We start from the raw sequence: 17,903 nt of genomic DNA, 5'->3' as shown, positions 1-17,903 counted from the left end.
TTTCTAGGAGCACACAGATATATGCAATCTTTCCTAACTGAAAATAATGTCCCAAGACTCCAGTGCTCTTCAACCTGGGTGGACACAGCTTCTTTAGAAAGCATACAATATTATGTAGCTAGAATTAGATGCAATTGCATGATATAATTAGTCAAGATCTGTAAACTAAACCGTATCATCATGTGAATGAATCATACAAAATCGAAGAACACATGCAAACGAGAGGCACTAAGCTTAATCACATGAGTGCATAAAACATAGCCTGGCCCCTGCCTAATAATACCTCATAGAATTTGTCCATGCTTTTTGAGTTTTGCGAGTCAAGTTTGTAAAACTCAAAGTAAGCTTTAAAATTTAAAATTTGTGATAAGTTTTAAAACAGCTCTCCGCTATAATCCAGAAAGCAGTGAAGCCAACATTGTTTTTATGAAACTGCAAGACTGGACATAGACTGTAATAAAAATAAATCGTATTTCAATTAACGTTTCCATGTGTTTATGTGAAAAAAAATTGCATCAATTTTATTATTATTTAACTGAAACAAAAACTTAGGTTGTATGTGTTGCTGTTTTCTTTTGCACATTATATCATTTTCCTACCCTCCTTCTACCAGTAGGTGGTAGATTTTAAGTTTAGCAGGGAAGCAATTACTATTTTTCCTTTGAATTTGACTTTTTTGTGTTACACCTTTGTAGCATGAATATTTTGCCTTTATTCATGTGCTGCAGAATGTAAATACATTCACAGGCAGAAACTAAAAGCCGTTGGGTGGCCCTGTATACTTCAAAGTGAGTTCAGAAGCAGCAGCATAAGTTGTGTGGTCTTTGTTGGGATGACAGAATATATTTTCTACACAGCTATTTGCTGTAGCTTTCTTGGGTTAAAAATGGCATTCACTTGCAGTTATGTCTCGTGCACTTTTAATGCAGTTATGGCTAACAAATAAATTAATACTGAGGAATCGGTTCATTGTATTGCTGTCTGTTTTTTAAGTGTTTTCTCAGTGGGTTATCCCACAATCCTGCTGGAGGATGGATGAGTAATGCTGTAAGGGTATACAGATTTTATGCTAAGAAGCAGTCCAGATATTTGACCAGGTTTACTTACTTTTCAAGAGCCTTTGTCCAGAGTTTCAGTGTCTGCAGATTGAGAGATATGCTGTTCAGTATGTAGCACTTAAACTGATAGACTGGCCCAACCTTAAAAATGACCTGTCATGTTTAGAGCCATTGACACAGAAAATAAAGGACTGAGAAATTCAAGGATATAATTAGTATGGTAATCAAGAAAAGATGGCTTTATTTGCAAATGGTATGATTATGTACTTGATAAATCCAAAAAAGGACAATTTGGTGTTGTGGAACATTTTCAGACAGTTTCAGTTTTTTTCAGAATATAAAATTAATGAATGTAAAACAAAGGCTGTAGCTGTAAATTAGTGCCCACATATGAATTGGATCAGGAATAAGGTGATGTATTTTGGTATATGGATTAAAAAGGATTTTATTATGGCAGCTAAGGATACATGGGAAGCGAGTAAAAAGATAAAAGAAAAACTGAGAAACTAGAAGCTCTAGTTTAAAGATAAAAGTAGTAAGGCACAAGCAGTGAAAATAATTTTAATCTGTTTAGTTTTATATGCAGGTCAGGTATATTTTTATCTACCAGAGAAGTTGTGGGCAGTAATTTACAAAGAGTCTGAATTTATTTGGGAGGGTAAGAAGGTGAGAGTTAAGTGAGATATGTTGATCCTCTCCCTAGAATAAGGTGGTTTAGGATTGCCTGATTTGTATTTACATTTTACAGATATGTAGTTAAAGCTCATATATATAACACAAGCAAAAGGTTATAAATCAAAATGGAAAGAGAAGGTGATGAACTGGGGGGGGGGGGATTTCAAGAAATAAGCAGAGTATATGATTTTGGATGCAGATCCTTAAGGAGAATAACAACAAACACACAGAACATTATGTTAATAAAGTTGCAAAAAGTGTTCTAAGAGCCAAGTCAAAACAGAAGGAGAGAGAGAAAATTTGCCAACAGAGCTGACTGCAAGTAAGGATACAGAAAATAGGCAAGAGGGGACTGGAATTGTCTGGAGGAAATTGGCAAAGAAACTAAGGTATTGGGGGAAAATAACTACAGAGGGAAAGGTAATGAGTCGAGTAAGACCAATCAGAAGTTTGGACTACAGGTTAGAGATTATTTTCCTTACTAGGAATCAATATCACTATATATGTAAAGGGAAAGGGATGGGGGAGCTCTAAGTGAAAGACCAGCTCTGGTAGAGTTTTCAGTTGAGTTTACAAAGGAACAATGGAAGGACATGAGTGTGGCTCCAAAATATGCAACAAAGTCCAAAAGGTTTCAAATTTTTGCTGTCAAAATGCTTGATTAGTTATTTTTATATCCAAAGCAGACTACAGTTTTTTTTTTTACTCAGGTACATGGCAAATGCTGTAGGTGTGATAGGAAAGAGAGAGGTATATGGGAACATGTTTTGCGGAGTGTAAGGAGTTGGCAGATTTCAGAAATTCACTACAGAGTTCTCTGTCAGAAATATTATGGCAGCAAATGACTATAACTAAGGAAATGAGTCTACAGAGCTGGCACACAGGATCTGAATTGCCTAGACATAGCAAGGCCTTATTAGGTTTGATGCTATTGGCTGCCAAAAAATACTAGATAATGGAAATCAAAATCTAAACCAACTTTAATTGAATTATTGTATATTGCTAAAGAGATAAAAGAACTGAAAGCTGGGTATTTAGAAAAGGGAAGGAACAAATTACATAGAAATAAATTGAATTTGTGGAAACAATACATGGAGAATAATTTTCAATAGGAGGAGGAGTGAGGTTTAAGGAAAGCCAGGAACTGAGCAATTTGTACAGTGCTGGGATGAATGCTAGTTGTTATAAAGAAAGAAAACATATATGTAATGTATAATGCGTAAACATGTTTATATGGGTTTGTTTTCTTTTGTATTACTGTATATACGCCTATGTCTTAAGTGATAATTAAATAAAGGTGTTTAAAAATGTAATTCAGCAGACTACTGGCAGCCTTCAAACTCATATCTGAACAGCAGTTTCCAGGTGGAGAGTACCCATTTAATTGGCATTAGGCTGAAAGGCAGCTGTGATCATAGAATACCACTTTAGTGCTTAAGAAAACCTCAGAGACAGGAAATGTTAAGTATATATTGAAATATTAAAAATATAAGTTTTGAGTGGATTTTTCCTAGCAGAATTATTTCAGACATTAGAACTGTTAGAATGAATTACTATATTTCAGAATTACTCCTGGGTAAGCTAGGCCAGAAAACATGTTTGTAATCTGTGAGACAAGGGTACAGCTGCTGTGTGTTGCAGGTTTTGATGCAACTCATAATACTGCTTTGTTATAAAACAAAGGGATATTATGGAACATTACTTGCCAAAGAAAAGCAGTTAGAAGCATAACTATGTCTTTATAGCTTCTTCTTGCCTTATTACAAGTTCTGTAATGAATACAGCATCATTTGTGTAAAGGAAAACTATTGCATGAATGAAATAATGAGAAGCGGTATAGTGTATGAGAATATTCTGTGATGTAACGAGTATCAGCAGTCTCGGAATGATGATTTCAGTTTTCTGCTGTCAATTCAGAATATAAATTATGACTGAAAACTATTTTCCAGAAGGTATTATGTGGACTAGTCTGTACCTTCTTTCATGTACTTTGTCTGCAGCTCTGCCATATTAGTTAATTTGGTTTACTATTAAAATTTCGAACGGCACTCCATCGACTGTGCTATAGTCAGCAACGGAAGTTCGAAAACGTAGAATGTAGAAGTAAAAAAATCAATCTAGGAATGGTTTTAACATGGGTCAAGGTAGGTGTTCCATATTATTCTGAACTACAAACATCTCCCCTACCTCGACCCATGTTAAAACCCATTCCTAGATTGTTTTTTTGACTTCGCAGTTATCATTTTCGAACTTCCGTGTTCGACTATAGTACAGTCGATGGAGTGCCATTCGAAATTTTAATAGAAAACCGTTAATTTACATGATTTCACTTTATGTGTAATCTTAGTCTGCTGCCATTCTATTCTGAACAATAAATGTCTTGCTTTGAACTGCTTTCAAGTGTTGGTGAATTTACTAAAGATGGACAATAGTAAGAAACCTCTTAACAGGAATAAATCTTTTAGTTGCCATATACCAAGAATTTAGAACAGCGTGTTTACTACTAAAATAAAACACTTTCAACAATAAGACTGTTGGCTATGTGCAGTCACTTAAGCAGTCTGTAACACACTGACTTTTCTCTGTTGATTTCAACAATGACTGCTTTATTGCCCCTAATTTTCTGCTCCTCTGAAAATAACATTTAAAGGTAGATTGTGCTAATGCCAACCGACAGCATCTTTGGAAGCAAAGCAAGTCATGTATTAATGTTTCAGATCCTTTGATTCTGTATCATACTAGCTTTCTGACTAACTCTACAAATTGTCTTCTTTTCCATATCCTTTGCTTGTTTTGTACTGTGCTCATACCTCTCAACTGTCCAGAGTTTTGCAGAATGCCCAGATTTTTGCTTCATACTTTTTGTCTGTCCATCATAAAAACATTGTGGTTTTTCTGGCAAATCAGTGAGGATTGAAGTAACTAAATAATACTAAATAATGACATACATTTCAGTTTCAGACTTCAATTCCTTCAGAAAATACATAATAATTCAAACCCTGTTATTCTAGCAACTTTCTAAATTTATATGAACAAATTTAAAGTCTGCCCCTATTTTTGGCCCTTTGTCTCCCCATTATTTCTGTCTTTGTCAAGATTTCTTGTGTTGAGAAGTTGAGACGTATGACTATGCTGGAAAATAACTTCTTTAGGTGCTTTATTATACTAATGTTATGCTCCTGGTTGTGCTATAAACATCTTATACTAATAAGACAGTAATGCTAACAGCAGAAGAAAAGAATAAAGCCATAGCACAGGACCCACTGCAGCTGTTCTTACAATTTTCTAGCCTTATTTTCTTTGTTAATCACACATATGTTAATAAATAATGCAAAATAACAATATTTAGGCTTAATTGTGTGCATATAACCAAAACCAGTATACATTTTTATTACTACAGCAAAGTAAAATGCAGACATCATAATCAAACAGTGTAGGTAATAAGAATACATGTTGTCTGAATTTTACTTTGCTGTAATCGTAAAAATGTATACTGTTTTTGGTTATATGTCTCATAGTTTCTGGTAAGCTGTATAAAGGTCAAAGACCATCATAACACAGGCTCCAAGGTCATAGAGTAGACATTCAAATCAAACTAAGTATCTAAACACTTCTTGAATGATTCTAGTGAATTACATTTCCTTACTTGTAATGGTAGTCTTTTTCATGATTTCAGAATAGTTTACATGATAAACCTAGATCTAAAAGTGGTGTTGCATTTTGTTGTATGAAAAGTATAATTTGCCCCATGACAAATTCACCTTCATTGCAGCAATTCAATGTTTAATAAAAGTTATGTTTCTTCATGATCAAATACAAGGTGTGCTAAGCACAATCTGCTACTTAACCAGTAATAAGTGATAGAAAATAAAATAAATTAAGTTTAGCTAAGCATTCCCGGTATGTGATTGCCTTGCATTCCATAATCCATTTAGTAAATCTTATTGAACACTTTCTAGTATAGAGAGATCTATTGAATATGTACAAAATAATGAGTTGTATTTTGTACTATGATGGAAGCATTCATGTCCCCTGAAAGTAGTCCTAGCCTGCTGGGATATGCCTGGTAAACAAAACATAAATATAAAAATGAATATGAATATCTGTACAACTGTAAATATAAATACGTAGTTTACACAGATTTTTAGAAATGGAAGTTAGATCAACTTTTCATCTTCTTTGCAGCGTGCACTCATCCCCTAAACCAACAGAAGGCAAATCAAACATTAAAGATCACCAAAGGCTCTGATAAATCCTCCTCACATCCAAGAACCCTTTGTACACCAAGAATGAGTCACAGGAATGACAAGTACATAAACCAAGTCAGAGATGCAAGAAGATAGCTGTCCCCTGCATGAAAATAGCAGACTGCCTTCAATTCTTTATTATATGAGAAAAATGAAAAAACAAATAAAAAAATACTACATTTAGAATTAAAATTCAACATTAAAAAATAGTCCAAAACTTCTGATAATAATTCTTCTTCTATAAAAGTACTGGGGAAAAAACTTGGACAGACTTAGTCACAAAATAACTCAGCTTTTATTAAAGATAAGCATTTTCATCCACCAAATGGACTTCATCAGATCGCCATGAAAAGTCTTTTCTCATCTACCCAGATTGCCATTCTGTGAGGTGTAACCCACATATTGCAAAGAACTGTCTGAGGAATTACTGCATGTAAGGAATTATGTACAGCAGAGTAGCATCATGTGACAAGACTAACCCTCCTGCTGCTGTATACAGATGAATTGCTTAATTTATTGATATATCTTGAAGAGATATCATCCCCCTAAATCACAATACTTTATAAACTGAGTAGTAACCAGTGTAAAATATGAACCTAAAGCCCTATACTACATCTCTGAGATGAAGCCTGGCATGCTTGGAAATCAGACTGTATACATTTAACAAGAAAATATTTTACCTAGCTTTGTAATCTCACTAAACAAGTAATAGGATGGCAAAACTCCCTAATAAACAGCCTAAAATGATTCCAGAAAGAAGTTAATCACCTGACAAGAATAATCTTTCTGGTTGCCCTACAGCAGCCTGTCAGTTCTCTCCTTCTGGTTTCCCTAAAGAATTCAGCAGCCTTCCTCAACTTTGTTCCACCAAAAGGCAACCACATTCCATTACTCTTACAACCCCACTTTGCACTCCATTATTTTGCTTTAAAGATATTAGAATTAAAAATACCAAACTACTCCCTGCCCAAATCTCGCTTGATAGCCATGCTGGCAAAGGCCACCACAATCCTTTGTTTACTGCACAGAATACTAACTTTCAGTTCCACTTCAACATATTTACAATCTGTGTCTTTCACAAAGCATTATGCAAAATGTCTGGAAGTGAGACATATTACAACTGTTAAACAACCTTAACCCTTCAATGCCTCAAACTACCATTAAATTTCTATACTTCCCTCATTAAGGGCAAAATTCTGGAAAATATTATATATACTCTACTCTGACAATACATAATCCAATACCACTTATTTTCCTGAAAACATCATTCATTTTGGTCTGGTCTTAGAACTATCAAACATTCTTCACCATAATGGATATGGATGAAATTATTTTAAGCATGGGTGAAATGAATGCTTACTTGAGTCACATTTGCAGACCTAACCAGAGCATTTGACCTTGTAGGCTATCTGCATCCTCGTAGGCCATCTGCTTAAAATGGGGATTATTTCAGATGACATCCCTAGTACCAGAAATGTCTCATTAATCATCAATTTACTCTCAAAATCATTTCCTCATGCCTTCACTAGATACACTAGTTACACACAGGGGATGAAGCCCTGACTACAGCCCAGGTGACTTGAGTTTGAGTTGTGGGCACTTGGTGCAATCATGGAGGATGGGTGCACCCATCTTCAGCAGAGGAGAAGAAGAGTGGTTCTCACCAAGCTTGCTTCATTGCTGTAGTGACAGGATTGTACTGGAGAGCAGAAGTTCATCAAGCAATGGAGATACTGGGTCAGGGGATGTAGACATGGCTATGCAAGAAGGTGATGGTAGCCCCCTTAGTCACATGTGGAGGAGCACTCGTGCATGGACTGAGGAGAAATAGGTATCCCTGCTGGCGATAGGAGTGCTCATGTCATGACTGATTGCCAGTGTTAGGTTCATAAAATGAAAAATGCTGTCATTGTTAGGATGTCTGTAAGAGCATAGAAAACTCTCATGGCTAGCTGGATGATGGTTGTTTGAGGTTTGATGATCATCAAGCATGGAGTAAAAACAATACAACTGAAAAAAATCGACTCCACAATATCACCTATAGCCCATCTTCTTAAAGATGTCCCACAGGGTTCCATACTTGGCCTTTTATTATTCTCTGACTTCATTGGCAAGCTGCTACTGGATGTACCTAACCTTTCTCTTTTATTTTACACTGATGACATGGTTTTATTCCATTCTAATTAGTCCCATCTATCTCTACACCAAAAAATACAAGCAGACTTAAAAAATGCTTAGAAAAAAACATCATCTGGCACAAAAAAGCAACTTTGCTCCTGGTTTCTAATAATGTGTAAAAAACAAAACTGAATTAGCGCCTTTGCATACACCTTCAATGTTCAGAAGTTTTAAACACATTAAAGCACTTAAATAGTTCATTAATTAGAACATTACTAAATAGAACAATAGAACAACATAATGTACCAGTATGCACATGAAATTAAATGACAATATAAAGCAAACAAGATTCAGTTGAAACTGAGTTCATACAAACAACGTCTTTCGGCTTTTCCCGGTTAGGGGTCACCACACAGATCACCGGTCTGCATGTCAAGTTGTCAGCCTGGTGTCCAACCTTTACAGAAGGCACACACATGCACCTACCGGCATGTCTTTAAAACTCACTTGACCACAGGGAGGACATGCAGACTCTGCACAGGAGTTCCATCCAAGAATCGAACTGGAGAACGTCTTGCTGAGAGGGGACAACGCCAACCACAGCACTACTGCAGCTGGGCCGAAACTGAGTTCATAGAATAACATCAACAACAACAATAATAATAATAATAATAATAATAAGCCAGTTGAATACAAAAATACACATATCCTAATTTCTATGAAATAAAGTTAAAAGATATTTCCAAAGCTGTTATATTAAATATTTCATAAGTAATTCATTATTAAGGCCCTTTGGTTGCAAAGTATCATAAGTGAAAATAAGACAAGCCTCCTTCTGTAATAACATATCAGAATGATCTAAATATAAATCAGAACATGTCAACACATACATTATAAAGAATCTCACTAAATCTGAATCACTGTTATGATATTTGAAAAAATGTGATGCTACAGGGCTGGTAGGAGAATTATTTTTGACATCTCAGATGTATTCCTGTATCTTCATTTTAAGTTGACATGTGGTCTTACCAATGTAAAACTTATTACAGGGGCAAAGTAACCCATAAATCACCATTTTTGATAACAGTTAAATACTCCTGGAACTTTGAACAGCTCTCCATTAATGACATGTTTTATTATTATTTTTTTGATAATTAAATACTCATGGAACTTTGAACAGCTCCCTGTATATGTGTGTATGTGTGTGTGTGTGTGTGTGTGTGGATATAGTTGATAGATTATTATCTAGGGGTTATAATTAAAATCTTCTCATTCATTTTCACATGGCAGAAGGTTGTAGATGGAGATAAGCAATTTACTTGGAGATATAAACGTGGTGAAAAGATGTTTGGAAATATAAAAGAGGTGAAATGGTGTTTGGGAATTATAAAGGAGAACAGGAGGATATATAATTTGTGACTCGTTATGCTTGGTATGTTGAGGGTGTATCACGTATCTTGAGGAAACATTGATATATTATTACATTGGATGAGATATATAAGAATGTGAAATTGAATATTTCATATAGAAATTCACCTAGCATAGCAAGTAGAGTTGTACGCACACATATGGGTAGTGAGGTTTTGGAGTCTCAGTGTAAGGGATGCACTAGGAACTACACACATCATTGATGGGATTGTGACATATGTAAGGCCTTCAAACCAAGAGCTTTGATAGACAGTGTGAAGGCTGCTGGCCTAGCTAGATAGAATTTTGTAAATAATTCTGTTATTATAAATATTAATATGACCCACAGGCTTGTGTAACAAATGTAAGAAAACTGTGTTATGTTCTGAAGCTTGCAAAAATGTAACCACAGTGCACACTGCTGGAAGAAAGCTGATAAGTAAAGGATTTTACAACTGTGTTTGATCTCAAGAACAGAGACAGGATGTCTGCAGCTAGAAATTCTTTCTATTGTCTTAAGACATAGATAATTACTAGGTTTCACATGTTAAGTGTCTTTTATTGCTGGGGCTTCCTGGCAGGTGCAGATCAAAGAAATGTTAAATTTTGAGTTCTGTTAAAGTGGGAACTAAATCAGAGAAGAGACAAGAATGATGTAATCTGAAATTACTCAGCAGTACTGTGTATTATCAATTTAAGGACAGAAAGAAAGAAGAGCATTTTATATTTGTCTTCAAATCTGACAAAATCACCAGCATTTGCTTTGCTCTGTAAGTAAAGTTATTTAAAACTTTATATTTCTCTTACAGATAGATAGGAATATAGCCAGATTAGTGTAGCTGTTTTCTATATTTATAAATGTAAATATTGGAAGAGCGTTGCACCACAGGTATTAGTATTTCATCTGAGTATTTAAAACTTTTCTAAACAACCAAAATGGCAGAAAGACAGCTTCAAAACAATAGCTTCAATAACAGGCTTTTGCCATGTTGAATCCACAATACATGAAATATAGAGCTTTGCTGTTGTAAAAGTCAAGTGGCGTTGTAATTCCACAGCTTGTGATGTTGTAATTCCACAGCTTTAAAACATGTGGATGTCATAAAAACAGAAAAAATTAACATAAAAGTGAAGAACCCTTCTGATGTAAACAGTGGACAAGCGCTTTCAGCTGTGATCTAAAGAAGGCTTGAAAAAGCTGAAAGTGCTTGCCTATTGTTTACATCAGAAGGGTTCTTCACTTTTATGTTCATTTTTTCTGTTTTTATGACATCCACATGTTTTAAAGCTGTGGAATTACAACACCACTTGACTTTTACAACAGCAAAGCTCTATATTTCATATATTGTGGATTCAACATGATAAAAGCCTGTTATTGAAGCTATTGTTTTGAAGCTGTCTTTCTGCAATTTTGGTTGTTAGCAAGTTTTGAATACTCAGATGAAATACTAATACCTGTGGTGCAACGCTCTTCCAATATTTACATTGTTTTTGTTCTGCTGAGCGTTCTTTACTGGAATTCACTTCTTTTTCTGGATTTTCTATATTTATGTCAGACTATCCTACAATATTGTTTGAAAGTATTTTCCTTTGATTTCTGAACTCTCTATTATGACTGTGTTGAATTGTTGAGTATCGTCTTGTTTTTATTATTTATTATTAAATATTTTTAACCTTATAACTGTGGCTGTTTTGTGTAGAGATAATTTAAAATCAGAGAGTACTTGCATGTACTTGGTGGTACTGTACAAGCCACTCTAGAATAGCCTTGCTGCTCATCACACTTACTGTTTGGATAACAGTAATATTACACAGTGGAATTGGTCACCCTTTGGGAAGGGCCTTATAGTAGCTGATAAGTAGGGGTTCTGGTGGCAGTGGATTACTACCTTATAGCCTGGGCAGAAGGAGCATAGCTAGTGAACCTGTGCCAGCCTTCCCCAGGAGTGTCTGTGTGTTTGTATATAAATCAAATCTCAAAGTGTGCATGTGTGTCAGCTACTTGGGCAGGGACACAAAGAACTGGTTGGACACAGAGAGTGCTGGGAGGACTTGGCTTGGAACCCTGGCTAAGGACTCCATTCTATAGCTATGCCAGTGGGGAGTTTTATTCGGGATCTGGAGAAAAAGGGAGAAACCAGCCCCAGACTGACTGCGATCTCTGTGTGCTCTTAAGGGAAATTGTACTTTACTGTGAGCGTACTTGTTATCCTCCAAATGTGGATGCCCCTCACTGGTGCTAGTGTTGAGAATTAAGGCTCCTTAATTACTGGGCCAGTGTACAGGCATCACAGACAGAAAGAATAAATTCATTTTATGAGGTTTGCTACCCTCAAGCCTGCTTTGAAAACCTCTGAGGCTCAAACTTCTAAAACAATTGACAAAAAAGGAAATTCTATTCATAGACAATCAAGAAAATGATCTTCAGATCCAACTACTTATTCAGCTCAGTTGTCCAAACCTCCCAGTAAAATGGCTAAAGTATTGGATCTGACCTCTTCGGATCTGAAATCACAATCGGAGAAATCTCCTTGGATGCGATCACAGCAACTGTTACTGGATCCTGTCTCATCTTGGCTCCTTTCCCCTTTTTTGGAACAGCCACCAAGATGACATTCTAGACCATCTTCTAAAGCATCATCCATACAATCATCCAAGAATCTGACAGAAGCCAGTGTTGACAGGATGATGAGGAAATTCCTTTTGCTGCAGATTCAAATGGGAATTCTTCCAGCTTTGACCCTATCAAGGTCCTGAGACCCTTGTCAGTACTACTCCCCCGTTATTGGTTCCTTCTCTGTTCCAACCTTTGGTTTCAGAGCCATCAGATCTGAATATCCTGGAGTCATTTTCCTCTGGTCTGACGATGCTGGTATCTTTGAGTGGCCTGGCACTGAGCACTTCATAGCCAGATGACTATTGGACCCATAACATCGGCACCAGATCCAGAGGTTGGAGTTGACTTTGAAGCTGCCAGAGCCATCTTTTCCCCTCAGACCTATGCCGCTAGATAGCTCAAATCTGACTCCTTTCTTGAGTAGTCTCCATGCAAGCATGTCTTATCGGATGCATTGGTTTCCTTTTCTCCAAGGCATTCTGCATTCAGGGTAGTGGAGAGAGTTTTCTCTGTTCCAAGAGTTCGAGCTTCTCTTCCCTCTTCAACTCTGAATACCCAACTCCATTCAACTCTGCATGTAGAGCCTCAGTCAGCAGTGCCACTAGGACAGCCAACCCAAACTAGTCTCCAGAATACCCAGCAGGGTATACTAATCTCTTCTGACACTTCCCCGGAGTATCCCACTGAAAAAGTACCCGTGAAGAGAAACAAGTAAAAGGAAACACTTCAACTCTCCTCAAGAGTCTGTCACAGAAGATGCTGGCTTTGATGAGGGGGAAGGGTCCCCAAGATCACCACCTGATGACATCTCATTTGGAGACTTCCTAAAACTCCTAAAACAATGGGGTGGTTAGTCCCCCAACAACCCTTCCCAAGAGGAGTTGGCATTTCTGGAGGCTTTTGGTGCTGGCCCATCTACCTCCTGGGTGACCCTGCCCATTAATTTGGCCTCTTGATGGGTGTGGAAGGAGCCTGATACCATTGAGCCTATCCCTGAGAGACCAGATATGATCCTGTCACCACCGAAGGGCAGAACATATTGAAGCAAGGAAGTACCAGTCGATGCCATAGTTGTTGTGGCAGCCATGAAGAAGGAACTAGCAGAGCAAAGTTTCTCTGTCCACCCCCTTAACAGGGAGTCTAGGGTGCTGGACTGATTTTGGATGAATGTCTATGCTTTGGCGACCTTTTCCATTAGGTTGCTGAACTACTTGGCAGCGGGTTCAGGCATTTCTATCAGAAGGCATGCCTGGATGCTCTTGTGTGACTTTGCAGAACCCTTCAAATCTTCCTTCTTCAATACTCCCTTTGACAGAAGTTCCTTGTTCCTCCCCAAAGTAAAACACACACTGCCTAGGTGTGAAAAGGAAGGAAAAACCCTGTCTGATGTGGCATACATTTTTCGACCCCTCAACAGACCTTCTCTAGGAACCAACAAAGTGGATGGAAAATGCGATTCAAAAAATCCCGGGGTCCCTTCCAAGATCCATGTGAAGACATTTCCCCCAGTGACAGAGGTGGGAATGCTAATGGAAGATACCATCCCCATGGCAGAGGTGGTCCTCATAACCAGGGATCCAGAGATACCTTCTCTGACAGGTATATATCAGTGCTCCTGGAAGGAGGCCTGACTGTCCATCTCTGGAGGCAGTCAGGGGTCATTTATCACTGCACCAGCCTGGCAAGAGATTATTCATGGGTGTGGAGGATAATATCTAGAGGTTATATGATAACCTTTTCCCATCCACTCCCACTAGTAATAAACAAAATCCCCAGTGTTCCACCCAATCAGAGCACCAGCAAAAGTGCTGCTAGTAAAAAAGAATCATCCAAGTAGTCCCCCCCAACCAGAAAAAGTCCAGAACTTATCCAAGATTCTTTTTAGTGCCAAAAAAAGTAGGGGACTTGAGAACAGTTTTGGATCTCAGCAATCTAAATCAATCAGTTCAGTGCATACAGTTTGGATGGTCATGGTTCAGTCCATTCTGCCCCTTTCTGCACAAGGATGACTGGACGTGCTTGATAGATCTTCAGGATGCATACTGTCACATAAAAATAAACAGATAGTCCAGAAGATATCTACACTTCTGGCTGGGAGCCAGTCATTGCCAATTCAGAGCTCTGCCTTTGGCCTCCCCACAGCCCCCAGGGTGTTTACCCAAGTGTGTGGCAGCAGTAGCAGCTCACTTGAGACTGTAGGTATTTGCGGTGTTCACATATTTGGATGACTGGCTCATAACTGCTGCAACCAGGCATCATCTGATTCACTCTCGAGACCACTTACTCCATTTGTGCTCTCACCCGGGGATTTCACAACAAATCTCATCTCAAACCAACACAGTTATTGGAATTCATCAGTGCCTTACTCAATACAATCACTTGAACATCTTCTCTCCCTCTGTCCAGAGTTCAGTCTATTAACGTCCAGGTCAGAAAAATCATTGAAAACACTTCTGTTTCATCTCTACTGATTCTCCAAGCCTTGAGATCCATGTCAGCAGCAATCATTCTGGTTCTGCTGGCAAGGTATCATACAAGACTTTCAGTGGACATTTGCAACTCAGTAGTCCATTTTCCATCAACCATAATCCATTTAGGTCAAAATAACACAAGCTTGCAAGAATGATCTTTTATGGTGGATACACTCCAGTCAAGTACAAGAAGGTCGTTCCGTTATTCTTCCCCAACCCAAGGTCATAGTGACCATGGACACCTCCCAGATTGGGTGGGAGGTACTACTTGGGAAAGACAGTCCAAAGCACATGGTCCTCCAAAGAGTCCAACATGCATATCAATGTCCTGTTAATGAGAGCTGTCCTTCTAGTGCTGCAGGCCTTTCAAGACACTCCCCACTGGGACTATTGCGATTCAGATGAACAATATGTCAGTGGTCTGGTACATCAACAAACAAGAGGGAACCAAATCTTACCCTCTTTGTCAAGAAGCTATGAGAGTATGGCAGTGGATAATCTCATCCAATCACTTTCAGCTTTCAGTGCACATTATGGGGGAGTCTAACATGATTACAGGTAAGTTAAGCAGGTTTGTTCTAATGCCTCAGGAGTGGTCCCTCAATATGAAGGTAACAGAAAGGATTTTCCATCGATGGGGCCAACCATGTTGTGACTTCTTTGTATCTCCTCTCAACAACAAGTGCAGCAGGTTCTTTGCCCTGATCCCCTCTATGAGGGAGTCACTGAGGGACACTGTACTTCACAATTGGACTCCCCCCCCCCCCGGTCTCCTTTACGCCTATCCCACCATTACTCCTAACCCTCAAATTTCTTCAGAAAGCATCTCGATTGAAGAGCAGAGTTATTCTCATTGCCCCTTACCTACCTTGTCAGATGTGTTTTCCCCTTTTTTTGGGCCTCATCTTTTTCCTCCCTGGATCCTGTATCCAACTCCAAAACTACTGTCTTCCCTCACATACATGACTCATCCAGACATTCCAGGCCTAAAACTGACTGCATGGTTTCTCCAGTTCCATTGATCGCTAGGTAGCCCAGGCTGTCCTTCCCTGTCTGTCACATTCCTTTATCATCCCACAAAGCTTCCACCAGGAATCTTTACAAAAGTAAATGGAAAAGATTTGTTGTTTGGGCACAGCAAAAGAATTTAGACCCCTTTTCAGCACCGATTCCTAAGGTTCTTGACTTCATAGCTGTAATTTTCAATGAAGGTGCTATCTCTTCAACAGTAAAAGTACAATTAGCTGCCATTTCTAATTTTCATATAGGCATAAATAATGCAACCTTAGCATACTCCAAACTTTGCAAACCCTTTCTAAGAGAAACTTTCCTATGTAGAACTCTGTTAAAAGATCCCACTCCTTGGGATTTAAAGATTGTTTTGCAAACTTTAACACAACTTCTGTTTGAACCATCAGCTAAGTGTGAACTAAAACTCTTGACCTGGAAAACTTACTTTTTAATGGCTATTAACTCTGCCAGAAGAGTATCAGAACTACAAGAATTTACAGTACCTCACAAGACATCTGCAACAGCTGGAAAGAAGTACCTCACAAAGAGAATTACTGGCCTCAAACAGATGCCCTACACTGATCATCTCAAAAAACTCCAGCTTTACTCTGTAGCATATCGCCTACTCCGAGGTGATCTCTGCCTAACATATAAAGCTATGTCAAACCCAGAGCTGTTGGACATGTTACACCTAAAGAAATCCCAATCTGTCCAAGCTACACGCTCTAGGGACCTAAACCTTGTCACCACAATAAACAGGACTTGCTGGAGGGATAGATTCCTGTCCCAGAGACTTCCCATATTCTGGAACAAACTACCTATCTATATCAAACAAAGCTCCTCATTAACACTCTTCAAGAAAATCTGGATGAGTGGATGGGAAATAGGAAATACACCCCGGGGATCACTTCTGTGGCTCTGCTCGACAAGGGCGCAGGAAATTAACTTTCTTGGGTTGGTGTAAGCCAGGGAACTTTGTTGGCTAGGCTTACTTAGGCCCTTGGGCCGATAGCCTAGTATCTACCTATGAAACTATGAACAAGCTGTACTGATCAATACTTCCTTTCTTCCTTAGGTGATTTCCAAATCCAATATTAATCAGCTTGTCAGCCTTCCAGTCTTCTTACCAAATTTCTCAAATAAAGGAGAACTACTGTTCCTTTTGTTTGGTTCCTTGATTTTATTTTATCTTTCCTACTGCTTTGTAGGTATAAGGAGCACCAAACAAGATCTGAGGTATGTTAGGTGAATAAGGCGTTAGGGGCAAAGGGAGGAGCTTTGAGATTTTCAGCATTACACAAGCTGAAAGAAGTTGCCGAGTCAGATCTGATGATTGGATCTAAACCCAACAGTTAAGGAAGAATGAAAATGGACAAACACATATGGAATGTTATGGTGAGTACATAACTTTTTTTAGCATGTTCCTCCTCTGAAACAACACTGCAATAAAGTAATACTCCATATAAAATGTTGTGTATTTGAGCTCAGACTGAGATTATTTAACAGTAAATATTGCTCAGCTGTATCTATTATTTCATTTTTATAATACAGACTTTCCCAGAGCCCTCTGTAAGAAAGTTTGTGAAGAGTCTCCTAGAATGGCTTCTTAAAGTAGACTACTCAATCAAAGCAGGCATCATCGGTGCCATCACCACACTTTGCAATCAGGAGTATGTGGAAAATATCCAGGAGATCCATGATGTGCTGATATCTATTCTCAACCAAAGGAACCCACCATCACTTGAGGTAGGAACTACCATGTTTATATTTCAAAAACAAATTTGTTAAAGTAGCACACAGCAAATAAAGCTATCATATTACTGTAGCCTGTCTACAAAAGCCTGTTTCTGAATGTTAAGATACTCGTTTATGTATTGCAAAACACAGAGACAGGCATCATATTTGTAACAGACAGGTCAAAGGCTTCCACCTTGAATCTTAACAAATTATAGATAAGGAAGATCTGCCTTACTGCAGTATGCTGAATGATTTCCTGTTCCTTATAGGGCTGGATTCCAAATCAGTGCTAAGGGTGAACTACTAAACAAAATTGTAAACATCCTCAAAACCCCCAAATCTGCCAATTACAGTAAAAGGCACATCAGCAGAAGAGGTAGAAGTGTGCCAGCTGTGTGGTATAGAGAGGAAGGACAGTGGCAGTACAGTAGCTATAAAAATAAAACCATGTCTAGAGCCCCAATGACCTGAGTGTAGTTAGTGGCTCAGAAACTAGAGGAGCTAGCCAGGAAAGAGAGAGGAATGATGAGGCAGAGCATGCTCGCCTGTCCCAGAGGGGAGG

General features: G+C 38.2%; 1 protein-coding gene across 2 annotated transcripts in view; it reads left to right on the top strand.

Moving 5' to 3' along the window:
- Nucleotides 1-17,903, top strand: part of WDR97 (WD repeat domain 97) — a 2,414,280-nt gene that overhangs the window by 1,801,518 nt on the left and 594,859 nt on the right. For both annotated transcript variants that reach the window (XM_044067752.1, XM_044067751.1), the window contains exon 18: nucleotides 17,156-17,350. In XM_044067752.1, coding sequence (XP_043923687.1) covers nucleotides 17,156-17,350 — 195 coding nt within the window. The remainder of the gene's footprint in view (nucleotides 1-17,155; nucleotides 17,351-17,903) is intronic.

The sequence above is a fragment of the Protopterus annectens genome, chromosome 3.part1 (genome assembly GCF_019279795.1).
Source record: "Protopterus annectens isolate FY-2018-M chromosome 3.part1, PAN1.0, whole genome shotgun sequence".
NCBI lineage: Eukaryota > Metazoa > Chordata > Ceratodontiformes > Protopteridae > Protopterus > Protopterus annectens.
This window is presented reverse-complemented; position numbering and strand designations above follow the sequence as displayed.